Source organism: Poecilia reticulata, linkage group LG14 (genome assembly GCF_000633615.1).
Source record: "Poecilia reticulata strain Guanapo linkage group LG14, Guppy_female_1.0+MT, whole genome shotgun sequence".
NCBI lineage: Eukaryota > Metazoa > Chordata > Actinopteri > Cyprinodontiformes > Poeciliidae > Poecilia > Poecilia reticulata.
In genome coordinates this window covers 8,522,627-8,538,640 of record NC_024344.1, presented here as the reverse complement: position 1 = coordinate 8,538,640, position 16,014 = coordinate 8,522,627, and the positions used below count along the sequence as shown (strand labels likewise).

The 16,014-nt window shown below is 40.6% G+C and overlaps 3 protein-coding genes across 4 annotated transcripts in view; 2 read left to right on the top strand and 1 right to left on the bottom strand.

Annotated features, from left to right (window-relative positions):
- LOC103475678 (zinc finger Y-chromosomal protein 1) overlaps nt 1–16,014 on the bottom strand; it is a 50,720-nt gene that overhangs the window by 15,633 nt on the left and 19,073 nt on the right. Inside the window, exons 6-8 of the mRNA XM_008427486.2 lie at nt 1,366–1,405; nt 1,052–1,195; nt 7–459 (exon numbers count right to left, since the gene is read on the bottom strand). Coding sequence (XP_008425708.1) covers nt 7–459; nt 1,052–1,195; nt 1,366–1,405 — 637 coding nt within the window. The remainder of the gene's footprint in view (nt 1–6; nt 460–1,051; nt 1,196–1,365; nt 1,406–16,014) is intronic.
- Nucleotides 1,727–7,902, top strand: LOC103475419 (V-type proton ATPase catalytic subunit A-like). Its single transcript, XM_008427012.2, has 15 exons — nt 1,727–1,950; nt 2,423–2,519; nt 2,836–2,964; nt 3,120–3,334; nt 3,425–3,562; nt 3,653–3,804; nt 3,914–4,076; nt 4,491–4,599; nt 5,074–5,196; nt 5,353–5,467; nt 5,677–5,740; nt 5,829–6,032; nt 6,294–6,388; nt 6,973–7,144; nt 7,225–7,902. Exons 2-15 carry the CDS (start codon nt 2,438–2,440, stop codon nt 7,315–7,317), a joined length of 1,854 nt encoding a protein of 617 aa, XP_008425234.1. The 5' UTR covers nt 1,727–1,950; nt 2,423–2,437; the 3' UTR covers nt 7,318–7,902.
- LOC103475418 (palmitoyltransferase ZDHHC23-like) lies at nt 10,757–16,001 on the top strand. Of its 2 annotated transcripts, none has more exons than XM_008427011.2 (5): nt 10,757–11,523; nt 12,422–12,572; nt 13,384–13,998; nt 14,786–14,953; nt 15,156–16,001. In XM_008427011.2, the coding sequence occupies exons 2-5, from the start codon at nt 12,454–12,456 to the stop codon at nt 15,427–15,429; spliced, it is 1,176 nt and encodes a 391-aa protein (XP_008425233.1). In that variant the 5' UTR covers nt 10,757–11,523; nt 12,422–12,453; the 3' UTR covers nt 15,430–16,001. The 2 variants fall into 2 exon arrangements, with proteins under 2 accessions (XP_008425233.1, XP_008425232.1); XM_008427010.2 differs by having other exon boundaries at nt 12,419–12,572.

The following is a 16,014-nucleotide window of genomic DNA, read 5'->3' as shown; positions in this document are numbered from 1 at the left end:
GAAAGCCTTTCCCACATTCCACACAGATGTGAGGGAAGCTTTTGCTGTGGACGGCCAACAAGTGTCGATTGAGCAGTCCCTGCTCAGCGGTTTCATAGTCACAAAACTTGCACTTGTGCATCTTAGTGGGTGGAGGAGGTGGCTGGGCTTTGGGCTCCCGGTGGTGGTGCTGCAGCCTGTGGGAGAACAGCGCCCCCTGCTGGTGGAACTCTTTACCGCACATCTCGCACTCGAAAGGGGCTTTGCTGCTCAGTGCGTGCACCTCCATGTGATTGTGGAGGCTGGCTTTCTTGTTGGTGGTGAAGTCACAGTCTGTACATTGGTACTTTTTGCGGGTCAGAACATCCTGGTGGTGATTCTTAGTGTGTCGCTTTAGGAAACCTCTCGACTTGAACTTTTTACCACAGAGCATGCAAGGATAAACTGTCAGCGGCTGGCCRTATGGACCAATGATGATGGCTGGGGAAAAAAAACAGACAAATGACAACATGGTCAAATACTTGTTTGAGAACAGTCACTTTTTTATTTCATTTTCATAAAATGGTGTTTTTATAAAAATATTGATACTTCTTTCACATTTTCCATATTACTACAACCCTATTCTTTAATATATTTTGAGTTTCGTGACAAACCAAAACATAAATTTACAATCAAATCTGGTGGGCTCCATGCTCCTCATGAAGCTGTTTGCTCATTAATATTCTCTAACAAACCTTTGGGGTTTTTGCAGAACATCTCCATTTATACTGAAGTTCAACTGAACGATTCACTAATTAAGTGACTTTTAAAAGGCAGTTGTACCTTTTTTCCTACACTCCAGAGTAATGCACTAATTTGTGTTGGTCTATGATACAACACCAAATAAAATACTCTGAGGTTTGTATTTATATTGTCGTTGAATGTGAAAAGTTCAAGGGAGATGAATACTTTTGCAGGGCAATGCATACATTTTCTATATACATATTTGAATACGCAAATAGTGATACGCGAAAAAAAAAAAGTATTGCATTTAACTAAGACGCTCCATCAATGTTAATGTTTTCCTCCGTACCTGTCTGGACCTGCCGATGTTCTGATCGTCTCTTATTCTTGTTGCGTTGTCTATTGATTTCATCGACACCGTCTGATTCATCGATGTGCAGCAGTGCACTGGCAGCGCCGTTTCGGTTTTCACAGCCCTCGCTGTCCTCTACACCTGAAGGATCAACAAAACCTCATTTACACAAAGTCAATATTGTGAGACATGGATAACGTACAATATCCAGTTTTTGYTTTTTTGCCAAACAAAAGATAAGAGTATTGTCCACAAAAACCTGCTAATATTTTACTTCCATGGTTCAAGGTCAGTGGATGCATAAGGCTCACCATGATTTCCTTGATTGTGATGAGAATCCCCGACAGACATGTAAACCATCTTCTCTCTGAGTGTTTGGCCTGTAGACTCTGTTAGTGCGACACTCTCTGCATCTCCATCACTGATGTCAACAGATTCTCCTGNTTATTCTTTTATTTATATATTTCTACTTTTATTTTTGTATTTATTCTTTTATTTATTACTATGTTGGATATATATTTATTCTTTTATTTATATATGTCGGATATATATTTATTCTTTTATTTATTATTATGTCAGTTTTGGTCTTCCATAATTTACAGGCACTGTAAGTTATGTGCGTTTTCACTTCTGTCCAGCAGAGGTCAGTAATGCGTCTGTGATACGTGAGTGGACAGACGGAACTGCACAGGGTGGGAAACTGTTTATCTTCAGACGCCATATTGGCTCAAGACGCAGCCAGAACTATTGGAGGAAATACGAAGCTGCTTGAGCCAAAATGGAGACGTTTTCTTCCCGTGACAGCCCGGTGCTTTGCAGGTGATTAGCACAGAGAAGCTCCTCCTTATCTTGCGACAGCAGAGACAAACCTGGGCACAACTTCATATCAGTTTAAGGTAACATTCTCATGTTGACGTTATTTGCTGTGAGTTTCACATATATGTTTGTCTTTCGTCAAACGTTGTGTGATGTGGTAGCCCAGCGCTGTGTAAATTAGTTTTATCTGTGACTGTGATGAGTCTCGGGACTCTGCTAGCTTGTCACCTGACTCGTTCACGCACAAATCAGCTTTCAAGTCAAAACATGAGACAGCCATCTGTCCTCTAAGGCTAGTTTGTGACCTGCTCAACTTGTCTATTCATTTTTCAGACACTCCAAAAGTTTAGCAGTTCAATCCTTCTGCTATTTTGTACTATGAGTCAAAAAAGAAAACTGAAACAAGTGATCAGATACTGTGTGACTTCAGCCTCCCCGTACTTAGCATGACTTTCATTACCATCTTTTAAATGATGTAAAGGTTTTGCCTGTCTGAGTGTGTCGTATTAAATAAACTTTGTCAACTCTTAACCTCCCCGTGTTTCTTTGCAGGACGTAAATTAAACTATGAACACGTCAAAGCTTCCTAAGATCCAGGATGAGGAGAGAGAAAGCCAGTTCGGATATGTTCATGGAGTTTCAGGACCAGGTCTGCCCAGTTTTCCAAACACGATTACAATGGTGTCATAAAGAGTAGCTGTGTTTTGTCTAATAATTCTGCTACAAGTTATTTATCAAAAGCAAATACGTTAAGACGACTTAAATAATCCCTTTTAATATGACCATAAAACGGTTGGATTTTAATCCAGTGTTCAGTTGGATTAGTTTTAAGTTTTTGTGTTATTTAAAATGTAAAAACTTAAGCGGCATTCTGGTAGATGTAGAAATAGAAATTAGTTTTTAAAATTTTTTTGTTCTTTTGTGAATATTTTTTGTTTTTTCATTTCTGCTTCTGCAACTGACAGTGGTGACGGCCACTGCCATGGCTGGAGCTGCCATGTATGAGCTGGTTCGCGTCGGCCACAGCGAGCTGGTTGGAGAAATCATCCGTTTAGAGGGGGACATGGCGACCATCCAGGTGTATGAAGAGACCTGTATCCTTTCTACTGCCACAAAACCTCCCATTATATTAAATGTCACTGTTCAAGTTACAGCTTTTAATAAGGAACATATGGAATGGTGTTAAAAGCATCTTGCGATCACCTTGGCTTTGTAGGTGTGTTTGTTTTCCCCTAACTCTATGCTCCAGCTGGTGTGTCTGTCGGTGACCCCGTCCTCCGAACGGGGAAACCCCTTTCCGTAGAGCTGGGGCCGGGAATCATGGGCTCCATCTTTGACGGTATCCAACGTCCTCTAAAAGACATTAATGATCTGACTCAAAGCATCTACATCCCGCGAGGAGTAAACATCGGCGCTCTTAACAGAGACATCAAATGGGAGTTTTCTCCCGGCCAGAGCCTTCGGGTGGGAAATCTTCCCAATACCACTTTGGATTTAATGACTATTTCTCAACTAGTCTGACTCATTTTCTTCTTTTTTTTTTCCCGGCTGTAGGTTGGCAGTCACATCACAGGCGGAGATATTTACGGAACTGTGTTTGAAAACTCCTTAATTAAGCACAAACTCCTGCTTCCACCTCGAAACAGAGGCACTGTCACCTACCTGGCTCCGCCTGGGAACTACGACCTTTCTGTGAGTGCTGCTCATAAAGCTGAAAGCGCTTCAGAGTTTTTGAAATAAATGATGTATTTGTTTCAATTTGATCTTTTTTTTTCCGTGTAGGATGTTGTTTTGGAGCTTGAATTCGAAGGAGTAAAGGAGAAGTTTACCATGGTCCAGGTGTGGCCAGTACGACAAATTCGGCCGGTAACAGAGAAACTACCTGCCAATCATCCACTGCTGACTGGCCAGAGAGTTCTTGATGCACTTTTCCCGTGAGTGCCTCTTTGGATATTGATTTATGTCACAATTTAACACATTAATTAGTTACATAAGTATTTATTTGTCAACTGTTTACACCTGCATGATTCTTACTTTTCATAGATGTGTACAAGGTGGCACCACTGCTATCCCTGGAGCCTTCGGGTGCGGGAAGACCGTGATCTCGCAGTCGCTGTCAAAGTACTCCAACAGTGACGTCATCATCTATGTGGGCTGCGGGGAACGTGGCAATGAAATGTCTGAAGTGCTGCGGGATTTCCCAGAGGTTGGTGGAGCAATTTTTACGTTTTAATGTGTCATTTCTGGGACTGGAACACTTTTTATACTTCTCAAACTCAGAAAAATGTGCCACTTTCAGTTTTCAGTAGCTACAGTTATGGCATTTCTTTTGTTTGTCTCATAGTTTTTATCTTTGTAGCCTTAAATTTGAGATTCTACAGACAAAGAATAAAAAGCAAACTACATTTTTTACTGTTTTTTTTTTTTTGTTTTTTGTGTGGCCACAATACCACAAGATATATGAAGTAACACTCTACATCACCAAAAGAAAATGGGAACTAAATATGATAGAACACGTGTTGGGTTTCCTATAGATGGCTGTGGATCAGAAATGTCCTCACTTAAGTCATGTTAAAACCACATAAACTGACGTAATGTTACTGTTTCCTTTGCTCAACAGCTTACAATGGAAGTTGATGGCAAAGTTGAGAGCATCATGAAGAGAACAGCGCTGGTTGCAAACACATCCAACATGCCTGTGGCCGCTCGAGAGGCTTCCATCTATACAGGTGTGTGCATGTCGCCTCCAAAACAAGTCCCTGTGCAGGTAGTGTTTGTTTGGTAAGAGAGTTTCATCATTAATAAAATAAGTCTTTAACGACTTGAGCTCAAAGGCCATGCAGGAAGGAAGAGGCCATCACTTCAAAAGCAAGATCACAGTTTGCAAATGCGCTCACAGACAAGGACCTTACATTTTGGACACATATCTTGTTTTCTTATAAAACATAAACTGAAGAGTTTGACCATTCTGATCATTGTTACGTCTGGAGAACAGTAGGAGAAAGTTTTGCTTTGCGTAAAACCCTTGACCCAAGTTGCACAGTTTTGGATAATGTAATATTTGAAGTCAGATAGTGATATCTTGTAAGTGTGTTTCTTTTTTTATAATTTAAATATACAGATATTGTCTAAAGTGTTTTGTGGCTCACGGTTAGCAGACCAAACACCCATTAGATTTAATAATATTGTTCATGTCTCTGCAGGGATCACGCTGTCTGAGTACTTCAGAGATATGGGCTACAATGTGAGCATGATGGCCGACTCAACGTCCCGATGGGCCGAGGCGCTGAGAGAAATTTCTGGGAGACTGGCTGAAATGCCTGCAGGTGAGTTCACGGGTCATATGGTATTTATTTATTTATTTGCATGTGCAGAGACTGTCTGTCCGACATAGATAACCGAGACCAGGAAAAATCTAGCATTGCCTCCATCTTTTTTCGAGCTGTTAAAAACGCTGACGATGTGAACGCTCCTGCTTGCAGACAGCGGCTATCCTGCCTATCTGGGCGCCAGGCTGGCTTCCTTCTACGAGCGCGCCGGACGTGTGAAGTGCCTGGGAAATCCAGAGAGAGAAGGCAGCGTCAGCATCGTTGGAGCGTCAGTCCATATTTCTGTTGTTCTGCTTCATGTTAGATTGCTAGAAACCAATTTTTTTTTTTATCAGAAATGTTGTTAAAAAGAGCGTTTAACATCATGTTTATAATGATCATCTTTACCTCTAGTTTTTCATTGAGTTGATATAAAGTCCTGATCTGCATTGAATCAGTCATCAGACTGACTCGTTTTAATTTGGTGATTCCTGTTAGTGTGTCGCCCCCTGGTGGAGACTTCTCAGATCCAGTCACTTCAGCCACGTTGGGAATAGTTCAGGTACGCTGCCGGTTACGGAGCCTCAGTCGTGGATCCTCCTCCTCTTTCTGATTCAACGTGTGTGTGAGACGTTGCTTGTTCTTCCCAGGTCTTCTGGGGCTTGGACAAGAAGCTGGCTCAGAGAAAGCACTTCCCTTCAGTAAACTGGCTAATCAGCTACAGCAAGTACACGCGAGCCCTGGATGAATATTACGACAAACACTTTCCAGAGTTTGTCCCGCTTCGCACAAAAGCGAAGGAGATTCTGCAGGAGGAGGAGGACTTGGCTGAAATTGTGCAGCTTGTAGGCAAGGTAAGGAGGACCAAGAGGGAAGAACATGTGACCAAATCTCAGATTAAAAACTGTTGATCATTTATGAATTACAACTTGTGTGGCAAGGGAAGCAATACATAATCCCTTTAGTGCAATTATTACATGGTTACTGATGGGTTAGTGCACAGTGACGAAACATTGAGCGTGATCTGATCCTGTGTGTTTTTTATTCTGACCAACGTTGGTTCAGCTGACGGCTGCTGACAGTGTGAACGTAACGAGATCTTGTTTTGTTTGCAGGCTTCTCTCGCCGAGTCTGATAAAATCACTCTGGAAGTAGCTAAGCTCATAAAGGATGACTTCCTGCAGCAGAATGGCTACACCCCATACGACAGGTGAGGGCGCCTATTTTCATTTATCTTTAAAATCTTACCTCAACTATGGGTACTTATTTTGCCACGCACATACGTGGGTTGGCACACCGTTGTCTTTTTTTCCAAGTTGAAGACTTTTCTGAATAACTTGCATGATGTAAATCATTGTTACGCTTTAATCTCAGTAAGTTATTTCACGTTTTTTCCTTTTTTCCAATGAGTGCCATACTTTTTCTGTGCTTCTAAACATGATTAAAGTTGGTTACTTTTTATTTTTAAACATATTACATATTATATGGTTTATCAGCTTCTAATGATGCACAGATGCTGATCAAATCAAAGCTAAAAACCCTCTTTGGATTAATAAGAAAAAGAACACTGACCAATAAATTTGATGATGATTTTGGTGATGTTTCATATTTGATGACCGTATAATGTTTTTATTATATAAAGCACTTTGAACTGCCTTGTTGCTGATTTGACCTTTTCAAATAAACTGACAAATTGATCTTCTTGGAAACGGCGGGAACAAGTCTGAATGTTTCCTTCATGCGATTCTTGCATAACTGATAAGGTTCACACATTCCTCTGGCCTCCACACGCAGGTTCTGCCCCTTTTACAAAACCGTGGGCGTCCTCTCAAACATGATTGCGTTCTACGACATGGCCCGACACGCAGTGGAGACCACGGCTCAAAGCGACAACAAGATCACCTGGGCCATGATCAAGGAGCACATGGGAGAGATCCTGTACAGGGTCAGCTCCATGAAGTTCAAGGTCCGTTCAGTTCTGTTTGACTTGTTACGTATTTGAGGAGCTACATTGGGAAACATGAAGTTGTTGTGTGTCTTCCTCAGGACCCTGTTAAAGATGGAGAAGCTAAGATCAAGGCAGAGTATGCCCAGCTGCTGGAGGACATGCAGAATGCCTTCCGGGCCCTCGAGGAATGAGCCTCCAGTTTCTTTGTCTCTACACCAAAGTAGCCGAAGCTTACAGTCCAGAATCGTTGGCTCACATTGTGTTTGTCCTCCTCATCTGTGTGAACATTCTCTCTGTGTTTACATCACCTCAAACATTCCAGGACTATCATACGTTTTTGATCTCATTTTGGTCTTTTGGATTTTATTTGATTTAAAACCTGCTGCTGGAACATTTGCTGTGTTCTGTAGAGACTTTCTCGCCTGCTTCTGGCCAAAGGTTAAAACCTGTGGGCTTTGATCAGGGGTCGCACTTGCATCAAACTCTTATCAGAGTGAAAATGAAGATGTCTCTTTTTTTTCTTGAAATGATGCAAAGCGCAGATCTTTTAAAAACTCAACTTAAACCATGCAGATGAATAAAGGGACAGTATTCAGGGTGCAGTCAGTGGGGTTTAATCTTTTTGCCTCCTACCTCTTGAGAGTGATTGCGGTGTGGACTCTACACTTGATACAATGTGTAAAAATGTATAATGAAATAATCTTTTAGTTTGTGTTTAAACAAATGTCTGTTATATTGGTGGTACTTTAAAATAAATACAAAAAAAGTACCTCAAAGTTTGTCTTTGAAGTGAGATTTTTATCACGCTCTAGAGTTTTTGAGAAATGGGATCAGGTTGTGGATGTTTTGCATTTTCAGTTTCTTTAAATCTGCGGTCGTAGTTCACAAACAAACGGCTGCGACAGATTCCTTTGAGTCGGGGGTCACTCTCTGTCTCACGTGACGTTTTGTCACATTCCAGTTAATATCAATATTAACTGGTTTTAAGAAGTAGGAGGTTGTAATTAATATTACCACCTTGTTGTTTCAGACAAGTTCAAACTTCCCATTTTGTAGTTTTTGGGATCAAGTACATATTGCAGATCCTCCCACTAGGTGGCGTACACACAGTTTTTATATCTTGGTGACTTGAAAAATCCTCCACGGTAGCTTAACATATTAAGAACTCGCTTTTCACATGCATTTGTTTAAAATAGGCCACTGTTTGATGAGATTTAATTGCCAGTGGCTGTCTAGCTTTATCAGTAAACTAAATGAGAATGTCTGCATTCCCTAAAAAAAATTCTCACCACCTTGGATGTTTTAGCTTTTTCTTTTGCTTTTTTGAATCCGTCATCAAAACATTAACATCAAAGTGGAAACTCATTTCGAGAAACCAAGGTCCTTCTCCTCATAAGAACCTAGAAACCTTGTTAGAGTGAATGAAATGGTAAAATCTCAGAAATATCAGCAGAAATAAAGATCTTAAGCTCTTCTCAGATCTAAAATCCATTAGAAAACTGTGGGGTGAAATTAGGAGAAGAGGGCATGAGAGAGGAATCAGGACTCTATGATCCAGAGAGATTGTGCAAAAAGGAATGGTCAAAGATCCCTCTCTCGTCGTGGTCTAACCTTGGGAAAAAATCCTAGGAGATCAGGAGAAAAATCTTCAAAAAGGCTTGTGTGTTCAATTAAAAAGAAAAAAAACTGCAAGAGCTTTGTGAACAATCATAAGAACCTATAATACAGAAGAAACATGCATCTAGACCTTTGCACTATACTGTACAGTAGTGAACATTTTATCTCAGCGTTGGACTTGAGCACATTCTGCTGCGTCAGAGCCACAGCATAGCATCTTCCAAATTGGTTTAGAGCTGTTATCTCAGGTTCCGGCCTCCATTAAGACTAATGGAAGCACAACCCGTAAAGCCAAGAGCAGCATCTTTTCGCCTGCATTGATTCAGTTTGTCTAGACGCACATTTATATAGACATTAAGGGCTCAGAATACACCAGCCTGCAGGTCGTAATGCACCTGCATCTCCACCTCCGATTCTTTGGTTGTAATGATTGTGTGGGGAAGCTATGGAGGGAAAATTTGAAAAAAAATTCTTTTTGTTGCTGTGAAAACCATGTACCATGTAGTTCTGCTGCTAAATTGAAGTAATTAGAAAACATTATGGAAAAATGTCTTATAGAGACCAGTTAATAACTTTGATTTGTTCTAGTAGCTTCCAGGAAGCTCAATCCTCCAGGCGCCAAAGTGCTTTCTCTTTTCTGATGAAGCTGCCTGTTAACACAGTGAGGCCTGCATTAAACACTTATGATCCATACTTCCTCTTTTGCCCTGTTTAGTAGTGATGTAAAGCTAGACGTTTGCAGCGTTTTGCCGAAGCATTTTTTTTTACCACTTGACTTTATTTAGAGTCTAGGTTACAACCCCTCTTCAGTGTATTTTATGCGATAGAACAACATAAAGTAGAACATAGCTGTGAAGTGGAAGAAAACTACACGTTTTTTTTTTTATGAACAATAAAATCTAAAATTAAACTCCATTCACTATGGTATTGCAAAAATAAAATCCACTGACATGGTGCTTAAAAAAAGAGTCTATCTCAAATGACCTCAGTATAAATCCAGCAGCCTGGTGAAGGCCTGAGAGATTCTTTAGAGAAATTCATCTGTTAAACGAACAAAAGCATGAAATAGTGTGCAGGATTTTAAAACTTTATTACAATTTCTTTTTTAATGGACAGTCGGCCATCTTGTTTTTGACAACTGACGTTTTGGTAATTGCAGTTATCTGCTTGTTTACTTGACAATGTCTTTGCAGTTCCTTTGGTTTTCTACATGCTGTGAGGATGGTTTTTTTTTATGAGGGTTATGTAAACTTGTCAAACTTGATTAGAAGATGGATTGAGGCAAATACTGGACAAGACAACTTGTTGGAAGCAACAGGGACAGAATTTCACCTTCCACCGTAGCATAAACCCAGAGCTACAAATGGTTGTCCGAGGCCAAAGAGCAGCTATTAGAAAGGCAGAGTCCAGATCTAAAAACATCTGATAAAGGTTAAACATGTATGTTTACAAATTACAGATGCTTCCCATGCAATCTGACTGAGCTGCAACTGATTTCCAAATAAAAATTGACAAAGACATACGTTTTTAGATGCAATAATCATACCTCCCGCCCCCCACCCCCAAAACAACAGCTGTCGGAAAAGGCGATTCAACAAATTATCCAGTGAGGGGGGGATAGTATAAAAATGCATAGGAGTTTTTGGTCTTCAACTGTTTAAGATTTGAGAACATGCAGCATTTCACTTTCATTTAAATTGATGCAGTACTTTTGTTGGATTGTCCCCTGTAACTTCTACATGGAAAAACCAATTAAGCCATAAAAGTTTGTGGCTGTATTGTGATGAAATGTCAAAAATTTCAATGGGGTATGAATAGTTTTGAAAGCTCACCGCTGAGGTGTTTACGAGCGTGAAGCCGAGCCATCTTGTAAACACCACAGAGCAGGGTGGGTGAGGGGGGATCAGAGGGCGACTTCGCTGCAGGGGTCACTTACCACATTGTCACTTTAAGTGAAAAGAGGTGCGACGAGTGAAACATTCACACACAAAAATGTTTAGGAATGCACACACACCAGAGCACAGATCACACACCAACACTTTCAACATAGTTTCCTGTGTGGGAGCTGCAAGGTCAAACATCTTGTGGGAGGAAATGTGATCCGTGAGGGTGGGGCTGCTCGTGGATCAACGATCACTCTCTCATCGTATGAGTGCCTGTCATGTTTCTCATGCTCACCTCATCCAGCCGAGTGTGGATCATCAGGGCTGCCGTTGCAGCTTTCGAACACCTCAGCAGAGACCGCCCCCCTGGCCCCCTGCTCTGCTGAGGCTCCGCCGGCTCTCTGGTCGGCCCAAACCCGTACAGGGGGCTTCCATATTTGCCAAGCATGCCAGTATTAAAATCTGAAACGACAACTGACAGGGGACCGCGTATGCCAGAGGACGACTTGTAAACTATTCAAAGTTACGTGAGCCGGTAGATGCAACATGATATTAAAACCACTTGTCAAGAGGAATTAAAGCTGCCTTCTGTTGGGACGCTTCCTCCATGGGAATCCGAGCAATGGAAACCATCTCCCTGCACTGACACGCTGCTGCTGCTGCTGCTGCTCCACCAGGCAGGGCTGAAACATGCCAGTTTCTTTTTTTTCCCTCCAACACAAATGACTGATGAGAAACTAGGCTGCTCTGTTCATCTTTCCTTTCAATCACTCACAGAAGGAGCTTGGTGACAAGAGGTAATTTCTCATTTTTGTTTCCTCATCGTCACTCATCGTTTACACTCGGAATAAGTGAATCCAACTCTGTCGAGCTTCACATTTTGCTCAGAAACAAAAGGTAAGTAAACAGAAACTGTTGATTTGCTTGTGAATGTCTTCCTCGGCATTTCAACGCCGTTAAAATATAATCGACTTGCACTGATCTTCATTAGATGCAGTCAGATTTGAAATTGTTCAAAACTGGTCTGTATTTATTATTTATCCTTTTGTTGTCGGTGCATTCTTCACTGAATCATTTTTTTAAAAATACATTGCACCTACAATAACTCCAGGACATCTCGGAGTGTTGGGGTCTCAGGTTTGCTGGCCCAGATAGCTAGTCTCTGCAGACACAGTGGCCTTGTTTTAACAAATTATATTTGAATCTCCCAGGATGTGAAAGCAATCAGAAGTAATTGAAGTTTATGCTTTATTTTAGTTTTTAAACAAAACCTAGTTAATCTTCTGATAGTAGCTTGGAATGCATTTAATCCATTCACTCACTGTAACAATTTTTTTTTCTGTCACCTGCGCATCTGGTTTATAGATCTACAGCTATACATTACATATATTTTTATCTAATGTATCGCATAAAGTAATGTAGCGTAAACAAGATCACTTCTTGTTTTTCCTCCTTGACATGACAACACCCAAAATGAAATTCACAGCTTTCGTTTTCAGCGTTATTTTTTAACATTAGTCATCTTTCTCAAATGAACATAACAAGCACAGAGTTTGCTATCCAACAGAGTCAAGTTAGATGTGTGTCTATCTATTTAGGTGGTTAATGTTTTCGAAGTAGGTGGTTTCTGAAGTCAGTCTTTTGTAATAGTAATAATTGGAATTGTGACACTTTTTTTAGATTTTTATTTGCTAGAAAAGTTGCTTCCTGATTTTTTTTTAAGCCATTTAGATGACACATTTTTATCTATATGCTTTTGCCTCTGCTTTCATGATCGCATTTTCTTTTAAAGTAGCTAAACATCGGTGGGATCTTTAGCGGCTCACTATGAAATGGGAGAAGCTGAAGCCTCCAGAGCCGGATGATCCCATGTGTTGCTGTGAATGTGACATCTACCAGTACAGGTGTTGCTGTGACTGTGAAGATCTGGACGAAGCGTTCAATAGGTACGGCATGGGATGAAACTGCTTTTACGGTGCCGAAAAATTGTGAGGACGAACCAGCAAGCCAAGAAAGTCTTTGAAATACTTTGATTATTAGAAGTGGTCCTTCCATTCCTACTGGAATTATCTACTCCTATTATCTATCTATCTATTATCTACTCCTTCCCGTACATTCATTTACAGACTGTTATTTGTCATCCAACCCTGACAAATAACACTCCATTGGGTTTTTTATACCTTCTTAATCCTGTTCAAGGTTGTAGAGACACTGGTTCCTTTTTGGGGTACACCCTGGGCTGGTTGCCAGTTATGCAGACACATATAAGAAGAACAGGAAACAGATATACCATCCCTCACAATTTCCTTTGGCATTTATTATTCAAATTATTAAAAAAAAAAAAAGTAAAATAATGCGTACATTTCTTTATGCAGTAGCATAACTTCGCAACTGTAAAAGCTCCCAGCACATTTATGCCCTGCGTAAAATCTGTATTTGAGAAATAGTTACTGTTTAAAAAAAACAGCTTACAAATATTGAACAGTTCCTTTGTTCTTTGATTTTAAATCAATTTTGAGCCGTGTTTGTTTTTGAATTTTATCTGATAGCTTTACAATATGTCGATTATGCTAATTATATTATCAAAACTATAGAAAAATGGCATTTTTGCTGTAGCTTTCAACAGATGGAACATTTTCATTTGAGAACAAAGTGGATGGGGAAACAAATACCTTGATTTTAGCCTGAAAACGTGCAGCATATCAAAGTACAGTAAAATGTATGTCGCCCAAGTCTGATTTCTTGTGCTTTTCTTAGGTGGCTGAAGGAGAAACCACCCTCATGTGGGCTCCAGTCTCCTGTGCTTAGGACCATGATCAACCACCTGGAGATCTCCATGATCCCGGCTCTGCTGCTGCTGCCTCTCCTGCTGAAAGCTGCAGCGCTGCACTACCTGCTCGGCATCACCATCCTCACTGCTCTGCCAGGCCTGGTGCTGTCTTACTACTACGCCACCCATCGAAGGAAGAGGCGCACCCTCTTCTTCCTCACCCTTGCCCTCTACTCCCTGGCCTACATGTATTATCTCTTCATTGTGGAGATTTTACCCCGCGGGGACGTCAGCCCACTGCAGACGTGTGCTGTGACCACTGGGATGATTCTCACTATAGTTTCACTCATTTACACCAAGAGAGGTCCAGGATTTGTCCCTGCCTCTTGCCATGAAGCAAACCGTCAGAGGATGGACGCAGAAGATGACTCTACTCATTCTGATGGATTTATCCAGGCAACAGCCGCAGAACAGACAGGAAAACATCCCCCAACAACAAAATGGAGCCTGTGTCCTGTGTGCAAAATAATGCGGCCCCCGCGTGCCGGACACTGCAGAACATGTGGATCATGTGTTCAGCGTCTGGACCATCACTGCATCTGGTGAGTCTCCTTTAAAGTAGTTTATCTGTCGCTTTTCTTTTTTTTTTCAGATTTTTCCAACCAAGATTGGAAATCTTTTAACTGCAATAACTTCTGTTAGTATCTGTGCAACAAACAAGCTGCAGACCAGTCATTCTAACACATTCGTAGAAAGTCAACTTTGTTGGTCACGTTTTGATGTATCAAAGATTATCAAAACATTTGCAGTTTATGGTCATGATGCAAAATCTGGAACTGCATCATGTCTTTAAAAATTGCTTAAAACTGGAAAAATACACTTTTGTTTTCAATTAGGTGTTTTATAAAGCATGACATCTAGCAGTAATCTTGCAGTCCCATTGAGAAAATGATTCAAGAAGTGGAAAAAATGGTTTTATTTTATTTTATCTAAAATAAGGAAGATATCAGAAAGTGTAGCATGTATATATGAGATCTCTATGAATGCAAACTTATTGCTTAGTTACTTTTGCCAAAGCTCTGACATCATCACAGAAAAGCTCTATTTATACTGAGAATAAATTACACACAGCAGGACTCTGTTTACTAATTAGGTTACTAGCAAAGGCAATTATTGATGTTGGAATATCAGGGGAGGGTAACACTTTTTTCTTCATAAACATTGTTTTTTTTAAACCATGGGAAAATTACCCTCGTCTTTGCAATTGTGCACGAATTTGATTCAGTAAATCACATTGAGGTATCTGTTTGTTACATGACAAAATGTGGAATAGCATCTTGTCTCCATCCTCTGACCTGTCTGTCTGCGTTGCATGTTGAGATGCTGCAGGATAAACAGCTGCGTGGGACAAGCAAACCACCGCAGCTTCCTGCAGACCCTCTGTGTGTTTGTTCTGACCTCCGTCTACGGGATCGGTTTGGTGCTCCGCAGCCTCTGTCCTCGTCAGTATCTGATGACGGCCCTTTTCTACTGCCCCGGCGTCTACAGCCAGCCAAGGTGCTGCAGACTCTTCAAAAACAGGGGGAAAAAAATGACAAACTCAACAGATTGCTGTATGATAAGGAAAAAGCTGCAATATGACACAGCAGAGGCAGAAATCTACTTTATTTTTTAAATTTTTTTTAATCATTGTTCATAGGCATTACATGTTATAATATAATATGTTGTATTGATATGTTTGTTCTGTGTGTGTTTACAGCACAGCCCTTTGCTTCACCTGCTGCTGGTACAGCAGCATAATCACAGTCGGACTGCTCTACCTACTGGTGGCACAGGTTCTGAACATCAGCTTCAACGTGACGGGGCGTGAGGCTCAGCTGGCTCTGAGGAACAAGAAGGGCCAGAGCCGCCTGTGGGGACTTGTCATCGACACCGGAGAGTATTCACGTGGCTTCTATCAGAACTGGGCTGAGTTTCTCACAATGGCAGACTCCTCTGTGACTCTTCCCTCCAGCCCCACCGACTTGGTCTAGTTTCTTCTACAATCTTATTAAAACTTGATCACCGCTTCAGACTCTCAGTAAAGAGCTTATGATTCAGCATATGATTCTGACAGTAGTTTTAATTTACACAGGACTACAGGAGAATATAAACATTCTTGTGTTTATAAAATAGAGCGCACACACACGTGCATGTTTTGGAGTTTAAATTTGCTGAACAATTGTTCTGCTCATGGCTTGTAAAAGGGAAAGGATTTATTATGTACCTCTGCATTAAAACTAAATAAACGCATGTTTCAGAAGCAAAGATATGTAAATTCAATAAAAGTTTATTGACTGTTTATTTGATAATAGCTGTGTAGCATTTACCTTTAGGATGGTTAAATACATTTTAGTTTCACATTGTGTTCGAGTATTTAGCATTTAACACAACGCAGTTCTGATACACAGTGCATATTAGCGTTAGCTGTTCTCAAAACTGGAGAGTAAACATAGAATCGATTAATATTTTCTTTTATTTATATAGCATTCTGTAAAGTTCTGTCATGTTTTTAATGAAATTCAATTTTATATTACCTTTTAATCTTCATTCCCCCACAGATTCAGAAGGGAAACTGT

Coding starts and splice junctions, on each gene's coding strand:
- LOC103475418 (XM_008427011.2), top strand. CDS start 12,454: ATGAAATGGGAGAAGCTGAAGCCTCCAGAGCCGGATGATCCCATGTGT. Junction 13,999..14,785: donor CTGGACCATCACTGCATCTG/GTGAGTCTCCTT, acceptor GAGATGCTGCAG/GATAAACAGCTGCGTGGGAC. Junction 14,954..15,155: donor GGCGTCTACAGCCAGCCAAG/GTGCTGCAGACT, acceptor GTGTGTTTACAG/CACAGCCCTTTGCTTCACCT.
- LOC103475419 (XM_008427012.2), top strand. CDS start 2,438: ATGAACACGTCAAAGCTTCCTAAGATCCAGGATGAGGAGAGAGAAAGC. Junction 2,520..2,835: donor TCATGGAGTTTCAGGACCAG/GTCTGCCCAGTT, acceptor TGCAACTGACAG/TGGTGACGGCCACTGCCATG. Junction 4,077..4,490: donor TGCTGCGGGATTTCCCAGAG/GTTGGTGGAGCA, acceptor TTTGCTCAACAG/CTTACAATGGAAGTTGATGG.